A 14,538-nucleotide genomic window follows, 5' to 3' on the forward strand; every position below is an offset into this window, starting at 1 on the left:
TTACTCTCTCCTTTCGTAGATCGTATTATCTTCAGTTCTTGCTGCGCAACTGATTGTAGTTTACAGTAGCTTAATTTGGTCAGTGTGATCTATGTGTCGCTTTCCACTGGAATAAATTCTTCGTTTTAGAAGCTCTGAAGTATGAGAGTGACCATTCCTGTCTGAGGCACAGTTCTATTAATACCCCTGTTTGGAGCTGGTCCTTGCTATCTGTTGGACATGCTGAACAGATTCCAAATTTTTGTCCCACTCGAGACAGCTCTTAATTTCAAAGAGCTAAGCTCTTACATAAATAAGAGAAGAAGGAGATTATGTTTCTGTCTTTTGGAAAGAGTGATGATTACATTTATTTTATATAAGAAAAGCTTTGTAAAGTTGAGTATAATAGTATAATTAATCTGATGCAAGATCCTGTCATTATGAATAACCTTATTCTGAAAGCATAGAATATCAAGGGACAAACATTAGCAACTTTTGAAGGCTAGTTACAGGTCATCCTTGACTTACCAAAACTGAGCCCAAAATTTTGGTGGGTGAGCAAGAATCACTATACTGTAGTTATTACATTAATCGCTGTACTGTAGTTATTACGTTTTTGCTACAGTTGTTAAGTGAGTCTGGCTTTTCCATGGACTTTGCTTTTCAGAAGGTTGCAGAAGTTGATCACATGACCGCGGAATGCTGCAATTGTCATGAATACATGTCAAGCGTCCAAATGTTGATGACATGACATATGGGATGCTGCAATGGTCATGTGAAAAATAATCATAAATCACTTTTTTCAGTGCTGATGTAACTTCAAACAGTCACTAAATGAATGGTTGTAAGTCGAGGACTATGTGTATTACACTTCCAGTTTGATGAACAGCAAGATAATTACAGCTGGTTTGCAAAGGATTGGTCACTCATTGGGCTAAAACTGTGTCAAAATAATAGCTCCTACATGCGTTCACTTTTGCTTGTCCCCTTTTTAGATATTTTAACGTATCAGCATTAGAAGATTATTTTAATCCTGTTGGTTTATTCTCAGGAATAAACTAGGGGCTGAAATAAAATAAGAAAACTAGGAGGAAATCTGTATGAGGTTTTGGAATGTAGTATTTTGTAATTGAACAGAATGTCCATTTTTTTGAATGGGGAATGATAGTAAGGCTCATGTTGGACTTATTTTAATATTAAAATAAGGCCCCCTTTTAAAAATGTTCAGTATTTCATTAGATCTTTTTCACTTTTAAAAGAAATATAATCTGACCTAATGAACTTGCTATAAAAAGTTTAAATCCCTCATGGCCATAGCTCTCAATGACATCATGTTTCCAGAGATCATGTGACCAATCTTGGACATTTTCAACATATGATAATATATGCTTACAGACAGGGAGACAGCTTTTACAATCTTCAATTTATTTATTTATTTTTGGACTAGATTCCTTGTTTCTAAAAAGCCAGTTAAAGTGTATTATAATTGTTCTTCTTTTGGATTGATAATTTAATTTTAAGGACATGATAACTAACCTATGCCAGTTGTGGAAATGGCTGCTTAAAGTGACCAGGTAAAGGACTGAGTCACCCTAGTTATGGTAGACAACACTATTGATTCTCACAGGTGAGTTAGGACTTGAAGCATGAGCATTTTTGTCCCCCAAGATGTCTCAAGTGTTTTTTTTATATGGTTGACAACAGTATACTTTTGTAATATTTATGAATGTTGAAAAATTGAGCCCTTATATCAGAGTGGTTCTACTTCTTCTGAGACCCAGTATATAAGACCAGTAGAAGTAACAGAGTTCTGAACAAATGTTAAAGATCAGCCCAGTTCATAACAGCAGTTTTCTGTACTTGTAGTCTATAACAGATACCAGCACTTCCCTAATATTGTGTCCTTTTCTTTGGACATTAAGAAGTATATATACTCTGAACATGGAGGTTTCACATAATTAAAGTGGCTTAGGATATAAATCATAACAAAATAGAAAAGAATTGGATTTTTAATTTAGGGGGTTAAACTGCAGGTGGTCCTTACCAACTGCTACTTCATCAACTACTTGAATTGATAGCGCTAAAAAAAAAGAAACACAATTGGTGCTTGAGATTGTGGTGGTTGCAGTGTCCTTGCAGTCTGTGATCACGATCACATGATGGGTACTTGGTGACTAGCCAGCATTTGTGATGGTGGCAGTAACTCAAATGAGCTAATTTATGAAATGTGTCCAAAATCCGGGACCCATGACTCCCATACAGTTGAAATTTGGCAATTTTTATAAAACATTTTATGACATAAAAATCATAATAAAGCATTTTTTAACATAATACAAAATCTCATAAAATATTTCCTTAGGTCAATTGTTGACTTTTGATTGTGCTATATAATGCAACATGAGCTACTTTCAAGGCAGATGCATTTCTGAATACCTCTCTTAATTTTAAACAACTTTTCAATTACATTAATAGCCATTGTTAAAGGCGTTGAGGAATCTAGTAAGGAAATATCTCTGAAACAATGATACAGTGGGGAACTAGCTGTCTTAGTTATTTTTTAAAAAGCAAGCAATCTATAGTTATTGTAAACAAGTTCCAGTCAGTATAGTTTTTTATGAATATTTTCTGAGCTAAAAAATAATCTAAGTTGGATGTTTGATGTTTGTGGATGTTTGATACATCAAATTGCAATAGAGAATTGTGAAGAATTTGACTGTTGTGCAGAAATATTCTGTCGTAAATTTCTTTTAAATGCCTTATATTATTAAGGGCATTTAAGACAGTGTCTATACATAAACTTAGCCCAGAAACATATAATCACTAACATATAAAGCCACTGTGGACTTATATCTCACAATATTCTGACCACATCTTAGCAGCCATTTTTTGTACCTGTTGAAATTTCCAATTATATTCAGAGGCAACTCCATGTGCCACAGCAAGCATTAAATAATTTGTCCTAGAATGATACGCTTCTCCCCAGCCCAAAAAATACCTAGGAATTGTTGCTGTTTGGATTCTTGTGTTACTGTAACAGAGAAAAATTCTAAGTTCTAATATCAATAGAGACCTGGTTAAGATCCTAGAAACTTGTGAGTTTTGCCAAGCAGCCTCCTATATTAATGTGCAGTTGAAGGGAGAATTTTCGGAGTGCCTTTTCCTCCCCAAAAGATGGCTTGTGAAATCTGGACATTCATGGGTTGGCATAGTCTTTTTGATTGAAAGATTAACTTTGAAACGAGATGGGTGGCACATAAATTTCATAATAAATAAAATAAAAATAAAAGGCTTTAAAATTTCCTGATATGACTTAATTGGCCAAGAGGCTGCTTACAAGAAGTTCTTTGCTGGGCTCAGTTTTATATTTAGCTGAGAAGGATAGTGGTTCAGCTACCATGCTATCGACTTACGCCTTGGAACACAACCTACAGAACAGACTAAAAGGGAAGCCCCTTTATTTGCTGAGCCGAATTGCTTGAAAGGCTGAACTTTGGGTCTTAATCTCAAGAGGAGCTTTTATTCTTTGAGATTTTCACACAGATCAGAAATGATCTATACTTAAATGTTAATCATTTGGAAAGGAAGCTTATTGTGAACAAGTCTGTTGACTGAACATACTCTTTGAGATTTGTTGCTTTGTGAAGAGGCATGGATGGGAATTTGCTGTCTGCAGAGGGGTGTCCGCCTCTTCAGAGAAATTTCAATGATTTAGGGCCACACCATCCTACTAAGAAATCTAAAAGGGGTGTTCTTTTTTTTGAGGTGGAGATTCTGGATGCCAAGACCCGGGAAAAGTTGTGCTTCCTGGATAAGGTAAGTGTCCTACTCTCGGAAGAGGGATTTGAAGCTGAAGTTGACTTTTTGTCATTGCAGAACATTTTTGTAATTGTTTTAGCCTTTAAAAAATAGCATTGTACTTTTAAACTGAAAAGGTGAGTTATTTACTAAAAACTGCTATAGATCAAAGCTTGAATGAAATATACATGAAGTTCAGAACTTCAGTTAGCAAGTGAGATCTACATGTGCAGGACTTGTAGTTGGCAATGTGAGATATTCATGCATCGGAAATTATACACTATTGCAAAATATGTCAATATTTGCTATCAAAAGGCAACTACACATGTTGCAAAACTACAAGAAATATTTTTGTTTAATTCCCAAGTTATTCTATAATCATGACCACCTAACTCTGAATGTGTTAATCATCTTTTAGGCTGTGTTTGATATCGAGACTTTTAGGACAGCTCTAGAATTATGAGTGATATGGCCACCACTCATAGAGTTTTTGTTTTTTTTAAATGCTGGTGTGATATCTCCCTATGCAGATCCTAAGTAAGGAACCAAGGCATGAACCCTAACTCCATGGAGATAGATTTGTATTATAAATGGAAGACAGAACTTTAAATCATTGAAAACAGTTCGTTACCTTCAATCCCACTTTCATTCTTACATAATAATTGCACTATCACTGACTTAATGGTTAATTTCCCAGAAAAAAATAATTCTTCTGGATCTGCACGTCTACCATTGTAACTAGACACACCTTCAGATTTTGGATATATCCGAACCCCCAAAATAGGGAAGTTATTTTGGTTTACTTTAGATAATGAAATGAAATGCTGTAATTGTTTATGCATATATCTGGCTGGCTTGAGGAAACACAAATAAGTGGACTTCAGATTTTTTGTTTGTTTCAAAAAGTACAATCCACAGAAAATTTCCTAGTGGCCAATTTTTCAATCTTTAAAAGGTTCAGGACTGTAAGGACTCTTGTATAAAATAGCTATTGGTGCATTTTGGTTCAAGAATTTACTCAAAGACACAGTACCAAAAGTATCTGTAAGATAGGTAAACTTTTCAGAAACAAGTCTACTGGGTGGAATTTGTCATTGCAAAGAATGACAAATCCCATCCAAAAGTGCTAGCCAATCTGATTAAGGGGAGGATTTTGAACCCTTAATATGGTGCCACAGTTACAAATGGCTCTCTGTATATACATTGTCAATCCTTTTTCTGCACAAAGTAGATCAGAGAGATATTCTTTTTGAGATGCATGTTCTTTTGAATGAGATAAACTGGGAAGGTACAAAACATGTTTATGGGAAAGGAAAGGAAAAACAGAGATTTGGAGGAGAGCACCAAAGAGGGAAATTCAGGTATTCTTTTTTTTTTTTTTTTGGTCCCAAAGATTTACTAACCATGGCAGTTCAGTTTTTGTGTCAGCACTGAGTGATAGTAGCATCTTGCCCTTTTTCATTTTGATTCCTATGGGTATTGTTAATCCTTTCAGACAAATGAGACTCCTGCATTGACTGTTGAGGAAGCAAAGAGACTAAAAATAGAGATGAGACTAAAGTAACATCCAAATAATGATAGTGGTCAGCAAAGCATAATCCTAGTTTCTTCCAAGTTATATGCCAGGCAAGACATTTGGACCCTAGTCTTATGTCCCAGTAACTGATTTCTTATCTAAAGTGCTACTGTCTTCCATGGCCTTGCATTGATGTTATTTTACTATTTTGTAAAATGGCAGCACAAATCAGTAAATAACCTTTTTTTTTTGTATGGCTGCTATGTAGGTAGACATAATGACTAAAAATTCTAAAAATATAAAAATGCAGCTCGGAATTCCAGCACAACATTCCTACACCCATTTTATTATTAGTTTATTGCAAGCATTTTAAGTCACTTTAATCAAGCAAATAAAAGTAACTCACAAAAGTTACTTATATTTGCAATAAATATAAGCAATAAATCAGCCACAGAGAAAGCAGATGAACACATATTTTCAAAATTCTTTCAACTCAATAACAGCACAACAAGAATAAACAGTATCCATACACATCTCAAGTCAGTATGTCATCAACTCCCAACTGCCAAGAACTCCTCTACAAGGGAGCCGGGTGGTTAGGAAATGCCATCAGTGCAATTTCCAAAACAGGATCCACACAAAACAAACAAAGCGTGCACTCCATCCACTAATGTTAGATATATCTATAAAATATTAAATATAATGTCTAAAAATCTAAAAACTAACTCAGATGTTTCAATCATGTACAAATCTGTATGGTCATTTCCTCTAAACCCATAATTCTGCCTCTCCAGCTGAATACTGTCCTTTGCTAAACAACCTCTTTTGTTTGTTTTCTAATTTTGTTTGTTTTTATAACAATGTCAGTAAAATAAACTCCTTTTGACTACATTGTTTCCTTTGTCTTTCACCCCTGGTGGGGCTTCCATACAGGATTGGAATTGGGCAGAATAAATGATTAGAATGAAAGTATAAATGCTGATCACAATTATAGGTGGTGCTTGTTGTATGAGAACTATACCAACTTTCTCATTTGCTTATTGATCATTACTTATATGGCACATTTTCACCCCAGAAAACATATATTTAAAAGGAAAGTATTCATTTAAAAAATCTTTCCCAATACACACCTAACAATGTTTCTAATGCCCACACTGCAGTTAGGCAACCCTTTTCACAATCGTTGTACATGCAAATTATGGTATTAATTTTATTGTTTGACTTTATGTGGGTTTTTTTTTGCACTGTATCCAAAGCATCCTTAGTTCCAGTATTAAAAGTTTGAGTTGAATCAAAGAACTTTTGCTTCATTTGTTTTCATTGATTGATTACCTGATTGCTTGATGGAGTATTTTTGGTAGCTTGGGAATGAATATGAGAATAAATTAAAACCACCTAATATTCTTCTTCAAATGAATATAGGAGCCAACTGTTTCTTAGTTTTTCCTACCACTCTCCCCTTCCCCCCCCCTCTCCCTTTTTCCATGTTCCAACTTTCAGTATACCCTGCCCCTTGTGCAACTTCTACCTGCTCCACATGGATGAAAAAGTAAGGTAGCCAAGAATTTAAAATTGTTTCTTTTTTCCATCTTTGTATATATTCACCTACATAGGATTTATATCACACACACACACACACTGCATGCTTTTGTGCCATGCAAAATCTGTTTAACACTTTAAAATGTCTTCTATGCCATATAACATAGTCACTTCAACCTGCAAATCTGTTATTTCACTTTTGTCTTTTTTTCTTTTTAAACTTGGAAATAAATCTATAGGCTGCAGGGAATTCTATCTCTGTTATGTATAAGGATTAGGAGAGATACTACCAGGTAAAGATGTCCCAATGGAAGTATTGGTGGAAGCAGTAATTGGATAGTTATGGATAATTTTGGGCTTAATTGTGGTTGTAAGCCAAGGACTACCTGTATGATTACAAAATTGCCTCCTTATATTTACAAAAATAACACTTACCTTTTCTATTCTCTAATGGTTTCTAATAATAAAGATCATAGATCAGAAGTTCATATTTCAGAAACAGTACAAATTGAGAAGGTTAAATATTTGGATATTGCTATAACAAACATGTAAAATTATATCTGTATTTCTGTTGCAAGCAAGACAGTTGTTAAGCAGGCTTTGTTACATTTTATGACCTTTCTTGGCATAGTTATTAAGTAAATCACTGCAGTTAAGTTAGTGACAAAATTATTAAGTGAATCTGTCTTCCCTATTGACCTTGCTTGTCGGAAGATTTTCAGAAGGGGATCACGTGACCCCCGGGGACACTGCAGCCATCATAAACACTTGTCCGTTACCAAGCATTCCAAATTTGAGCACATGCCCATGGGGATGCTGCAATGGTCATAAGTATGAAAAATGATCATAAGTCATTTTTTCCAGTGTTGTTGTAACTTTGAATATTCATTAAATGAATGCTTGTAAGTTGAGGACTACCTTCTGTGCAGTGCTTTGGATTTTCTTTGAAACCTGTGGGAACAGTGCGCCCAATGCTTGTAACTCATTAAAGGATTTTCCCCCTAGGATTGCATGACTGTAGTGGAGAAACTTGTATAGCAGCCATGCAACCATAGGAAAAGTTGCAAATGCACAGACAGTTGTTGCATACATGCTTTTCAATATTCCAAAGACTTCATCTGGATTGAATTCAAACTTGCACCACCCTACTAGATGTAATAAGTTCTTGCCCACAAGTCACTAGGCTGATAAGAATATAGAAGTGTGTGACAGAAGCATATTTCTAACTTATTATCTCTAGCAATGTTTCTGGGGTGTTGGGAGGATATTTTTTCATCACAGCTTTTTTAATTTTCTAACTGACTCATCTAGTATTGTTTTGCTTAGCACACTGATACAAGCTGTATAAATATATTTCCAGTTTAGACGTAATTTGAATATGCACTTATTATGTCTGAGGCATTTTTATTGTTGCCTGTTTGTCAGGCTAGAAAGTAGTTAAATCAAAGCGGTCTTACTTGATTATACAGAACAGTCTTCTTTGGTTTTCTGATTCCTCTTGTTTGTTTCCTTTCAGGTAGAGCCCAATGCTACCATAATTGAAATCAAGAATCTCTTCACCAAGTCTCGTATGTATAGAAAAATACCACCTTTGTTGTTTATCATATCTTTGTGATGGGTTTCACTGTTGAAAGCGCAGAGCACTTTAATTTATTAATAAAATTAGCTATTGAAAGTTTCTATTACATCACTTAAATGGCATCTTTGAAAATATAATTATTTTTCTTTGATTAGAATCAAAGATCAGTGGCTTCAGCTTATGGATCTATCTTTTTTGTCCCCTTTGTCCCTTTACAGAGTTGAGAAAGAAAAATGTGTAGATTAAGAGCATTTTCCCCTTCATTCTAGTTTGTTTCTTGACCAGTTATTTTTATTTGCTGTGGAAGGTAAAGGAATCTGAAGCAGATGAGAGGATCTAAGATTTGTTTGTGTTTTCATCAATTTTCTAGTGCTCGCGAGATCTTTTCGGCTTCAGCTGCCAATGGCCATGTAGGTTATCTGTCTAAACTTGTATAAAACATTTAAAGAAATAGTAACAGCTGTGAGTTTAGTCATATACCCTACTACTTTTAAATAAGTCCTGTTAGTCACGTGTATAGATTGTACTACCAGTATAAGATACTGTTTGGAAATTTTATATATTTACCCGGAAAGAGTTACTTTTCTCTAATTTTTAAATTCTCTTTCTAACTGTAGGGCAAATAATTTTTTGTCTACCTTCACATCTCTAGATTGCTCTTGAGTGCCGCCCGCTGATGGCACTAATGGTTCTGACTCATTATAAGAAAACTTTTATTTTTCTTTTCTCAGACCCTCAGTGGTATCCAGCCCGGCAGTCCCTGCGACTAGATCCCAGTAAGTTGCTATGCTAAAATATCTCCTAATATTAAAATATCTCCTAAGAGAGATTTCCTCTTTTCATGATAAAGTTTTTGGGAAAAGATATGGAAAAGAACAAAAGAAAGGCTGGCACTTGCTTGAATGAGATTGTATTAGAGAATAACATTGGTGTGAACATTATGTGGTTTGGGAATTCGCACAAAGGACCTCTTTGAAAGAAATATTTACCTACCAATAGAAGTAAGATAATTAAGCATCTTTCATCTTGGGTTTCTGTGCATATGTTTGTTCTTTAGAACGTAAGGCTAACAATTTCTTCTCTGTTGTGTAGCCAAACAAGCAACTACTGTGTTTGATGTTCAAGACAAAATTCTGAGTCCCCCAGAGTTTCAATGTGATTTCTCTTTCTTCTAGAGGGAAAGTCTTTGAAGGATGAAGATATCCTTCAGAATTTGCCAGTTGGTACAACAGCAACGTTCTATTTCCGGGACTTAGGTGCACAGATCAGCTGGGTGACTGTGAGTGGTATTTCAGTTCTCCTCAAGAAAACACTTCCCTGTGAATTCCTTTTGCCTTTCTACATTCTGTTTTTGTTCTGTCAGGTATTCCTCACAGAGTATGCTGGGCCCCTCCTCATTTACCTGATGTTTTACTTCCGGGTTCCTTTCATTTATGGCTCAAGATATGATTTCACCTCTAGCAAGTACTCTGTTGTTCAGTGAGTATTTACAGGGCACAATAAACATTTTACCGCTTACATTTAATTTAAACTGAAATATTTTCCACTAAGTGAGCTGAGATCTTTTCCAACGAAGGGCAGCCCCAAACTTAATTCATTTTTCTTCCTTGCTAGGACTAGACGTTTCCCTTCATATATCGTGCTCTTGTAAAGGAAAACTTCCCTGTATTCCAACTGACATTTCTAGAGTTGGCAGAAAAGAATTGGTTTGAATATTGAATTCCTTTTTGCAATTAGAATTGAAGAATCACATAAGGACATAATGTCTTGCTCCATTAGACTAAAGGTACATTCTGTGTAATAAGCTGGATGCATTTGGAAGCTCACAAATTTAGGTAGGAGTAACTGCCACCTTCTACTTACATATTCCAGTAATCAGTATTTAAAGCATATTGCTATGATTCAGGAGGCAGTAAGATGCTATCTATATTGGTAATCATTGATACTCATGGCACAACATAGGAGAACAAACCCTTCATGCCAAGATTCAATAGTCCACCTGCATTTAAAAGAGAAAGGCCACTCTTTCAAAGATAATAAAGTCCACATTTTGGACAGAGAGGGCCGCTGGTTCGAAAGAGGGGTCAAAGAGGCCATCGATGTCAGAATTGAACATCCCTCTCTCAACAGAGGAGGTGGGGCACAACACCATCTATCTCCAGTCTAAAACACAGCCCTTTCAACAGTTCCAAGAAGACTCCACACCATTTGCACTACTCAGGTCACCCTGAGGACACAGATAAGCCTACAGGTAGCCTCAACAACTCTCTTAAAGAATGAAAATGACCAGCTGTCTGCAAGGAGTTCTCCACCATCCAGTCAGAGCTGAAGAATCTTCTTAGATAAGAAATTAAAGGTCTTCAAAGAAAAGAAAGTCCAGTTGCCTCTTGAAAAAGCACTTTGTGACAACCATCACCTGAATGATTAAGAATTTCCATCAACATTTGCCTATTTGACACTCTGCATGGAACAGTTTTTCCAACACAGTCATTTCAGCAGTCTTCAATTTCAGGTCCATCAACATAAATTTGGTTTCCAGGCCTGCCTGCCTACCCTTCTTCACATTGTTAGTACTGATGTGCATCCAATCTACTGGTTCTAGTGCAGCATTACCTATCAAGCTCATCTAGATCAGGGGTCGCCAACCTTTTGGACCTCAGGGACCACCAAACTCATAATTTTAGATCCTAGGGACCACTAACCTGTTCTGTGGGCATGGCCTAATTTGTGGGTGAGGCTTGGTGGTGGTCTGGGCATGACTTGTATGTAAATATTATAAATGTTTATATAATATTGAATTTTTATTAAAAAAGAGCAACTTTTACCCAAAATCAGGCAAAGCAGGCAGATTGAGTTGCTCACAGAATCACAGATTCATTCAGAGATCTATCTGCCATTGGCTAGCTCAGTCTGTCACATAAAATTTTCTTGCAAGCAAACTCACAAAATTAACTCACAACACACCATGCATGTAAACATTGAATTTTTTATAAAAAAGAGCAACTTTAACCAAAATCAGGCAAAGCAGGCAGGCAGATTGAGTTGCTCACAGAATCATTCAGTGATCATCAGCTAGCTCGGTCTCTCAAATTTGCTTGCCGTGAGTCTGTACTGAAATTGCTTGCAAGCAAACCTTCAGTCCAAAGTGGGGTTTGGCTGTGCTGAGCCGAAGATCTAAAGACTAGCTAGAAAGCAAGAAATCCAACCATTTCCTGCTTCCTAGCTAATCTAAATCTCCCGGCACAGCAGAACAGATGATGGTCAGAAAAAGGAAAAATAGCAATTTAGCAGGCAAGTTTACCGGGTAAGGAGTGAGTGGGCGGGGAGGGTTCCCGCGGGCCATGTGGGTGGTGCAGCCTTGTGTTTCTGCGCAGCCTGGATTAATTGCTTTGTGGGGGTGCTCTGGGGGTGAGATTTCTCTGCGGCCCACCAAAATTTTCTCACGGCCCACCGGTTGGCGATTGCTGATCTAGATAGCACATGATGTCTGCATCTTCAGAGTGGGAGGACAAGCCACCATATGGTTGGCAAGCTGTTGTACTTCTATTTGTCCAAGGATGATAGAAATATAATAATAGGATAGCTCAATAATGGAATAGGATAATTAATAATAGAATAGTAAGAATTCCTAGAAGTTCTTCAGTACTAGAAGCATCCTCCATGAGGCAATATATGTGTTCAGTCACAAAGAGTGGATTCATTCTTAAACTTCCTTTCTTCTTCCATGGGTTGAGCGCCTCCTACCCTAAAGAGTTTTATTTTTCTGTCATTAATGAGGAACCATGGTTGGGATGAGATGCACCATAACCCTTGAAGGCCTCTACTGCCACCCTCCCTGTCTCCCTTAGCTTCTCCAGTTCAGTTACTTGGAAAATGGCCTTTTCCAATTAGTTCCCATTGATCCCAAGACATGGCCAAAACAATAAAAGCCTTCGTGGCATAGGGCAAATATTTGAGAGATCACCTCTCTCCAATTATAACTATCCCACCATATCCAGCAGGAGAAAGATGCTACAGATTCTGTCTCTTAGTGAATGTCATTTGGCAGGGCTCAGGAAGAAGACCTTTTCTGTCCCTTTAGACCATCATCTCCCAGAGATTAGATTTGCCCCAACCCAGCTAGCCTTATGTAAGGTCTTAAAGCAGACTTGGGCATTTCACAGCCCACTGGCAGTCCCAGTCCAGCACACAACAGTGGCATCAAGTGGGACAGCAGCAATGGAAGCAAAGTGGTGGAAGCAGAGCAGTAGCGGGGGTGGGGGCAGGGCAGCAACAGGTGGCAAAGTAGCAATGGCGGGGATCAGAGGCGGCTCCCCACAACAGTCCCAGTTTCTCATGTGACCCCCTTGGGAAAATTAATTGTCCAGCCTGCCTTAAAGTCATGGTTGGATCACCATTGGGAAGCTGAATTTGTTTCAAAGCGTATGCAATGCTTGTAAGAGTCAATAATTTGAGGTGGTTGGCCATACACATTTAAATAATAAATAAATTAACATTGGAAACATGGATATACCTTATCCTTTGGCTGATAATAAATCAAATACAGTAGAATTGCATTTGCATTTTTTTGGTAAGGTAGTGATTCTATTGTCAGCCATCTCTGTTTTCCTTTCCTTTCTAGCCTGGCTTGCATTTGTCACTCTTTCCATTATGTCAAGCGCCTCCTCGAGACCCTTTTTGTCCACAGATTCTCCCATGGAACAATGCCTTTACGTAACATCTTCAAGGTAATGACATTTTCAAGCAACATAGCTATAGACTTTTCTGCTGGGACTCTTCATGGAGCAATGAAACGGAGGCAGTTGGCAAGTCCTTTTTTTATATACTGTTACTAATCTGTAACATCTTTAATATGATACTTTTAATTCTTTCTTCAGAATTGCACTTATTATTGGGGCTTTGCAGCCTGGATGGCATATTACATCAATCACCCGTTGTATACACCACCTGGTAAGCTAAAAAAAGAATACCGGTTGATTAAAGAAATCCATTTGATTTCTAAGAAGCTGAATATTAAATGAAGTTAATGTTTCTTTCCTTGTAATTAACCAGAAGTGTGTCCTGGGATGTGGGGTGGGAATCTCAAAATGGGCTTGCATAAGAATGGGTTCTGCCTAATTAATATGCTACTTACTGAATGAGTGCTAATAAACTTACATAATGGTGAACCAGTCATTGGAGCTGTACAGATTTCTTGCCTTAAGAAATGGAATAAATACATAATTGAGCAGAATTCCATCTTTTTTTAAATCAAAGTTCCTAGGACCTTTAATTTAAAATAATAGCTTAAAAACATATAACTAATGCCTGATAAAATTCTTCAGATCAGAAGCAACAGTAAATATCTGTTAAAGTAAAGCAAGATTTCCAGGATATCAAAAAGCAAGTTCCTAGTGACTCAAATAATTTCTTGAATGGAAAAATATGTAAATGTATTCTTTAGTTGAGGGGCAGGTCTATAATTTTTTTCACTAACTTTCCAAAACTGAGGATTCCTCAGATCAAGTAAAATTTCATGTAATCTAATTTCTCGAACCTTACTTTCTTTAAATTGACTTATGTCACAAATTCTCTATTTTAGAATTACAGTTGACATACTTTCCCTTAGAGATGCTTTCTTTATGAGTTACTGTTTTGGACTTGGCTCCTTTCTAAACAGTTCAAATTTCAGTCTAGGTCTAGGGAGATCTCATTCAAATATTCTCACAGATATTAAAGTCATTATTTGGGCCTGTTCATTATAAGTCAGCTATACAAATCTCACAAGGTATGAAAATTAAAAGCTGATGAAAAGGAAACATACTGTATATGTCATAAGGAACTCTGTGCACAAAACATAGGATATAGTTTGGTGCAAATTATTTCAAATCTTAATTAAAACATAACTTTATATCAAAAGTTATTTCAGATTTGAAGTTATTTTTATACATATTCTTGTTTCATTTGTATAGTACATATTTTAGCTCCTATACTTTTAAATGTGCTATTTTTATATTTTAAATAAAATAATAAGCAATAAACATTCTTTTTAACAGTTGTGTATAAAAATTTGTTTTCTTTTTCTGGTCCTAAATCTCCTTACATTAAAGGGTTCCAATGTAATGAGAAAGGAAGAAAAAAAAAATCCATA

The 14,538-nt window shown here is 36.3% G+C and overlaps 1 protein-coding gene across 2 annotated transcripts in view; it reads left to right on the forward strand.

The window, feature by feature from the left end:
- Window positions 1-14,538, forward strand: part of TECR (trans-2,3-enoyl-CoA reductase) — a 43,933-nt gene that overhangs the window by 19,079 nt on the left and 10,316 nt on the right. The window contains exons 2-8 of one of the 2 annotated variants that reach the window (XM_026696255.2): window positions 3,742-3,792; window positions 8,346-8,397; window positions 9,140-9,184; window positions 9,584-9,687; window positions 9,772-9,887; window positions 13,030-13,135; window positions 13,286-13,358. In XM_026696255.2, the coding sequence (XP_026552040.1) occupies window positions 3,742-3,792; window positions 8,346-8,397; window positions 9,140-9,184; window positions 9,584-9,687; window positions 9,772-9,887; window positions 13,030-13,135; window positions 13,286-13,358 (547 nt within the window). Of the gene's footprint in view, window positions 1-3,384; window positions 3,793-8,345; window positions 8,398-9,139; window positions 9,185-9,583; window positions 9,688-9,771; window positions 9,888-13,029; window positions 13,136-13,285; window positions 13,359-14,538 lie in introns of those variants that run through there. The other variant, XM_026696254.2, reaches the window with a different exon arrangement.

Source organism: Pseudonaja textilis, chromosome 2 (assembly GCF_049901715.1).
Source record: "Pseudonaja textilis isolate UNSWEBS1 chromosome 2, rPseTex1.2, whole genome shotgun sequence".
Classification (NCBI taxonomy): Eukaryota; Metazoa; Chordata; class Lepidosauria; order Squamata; family Elapidae; genus Pseudonaja; species Pseudonaja textilis.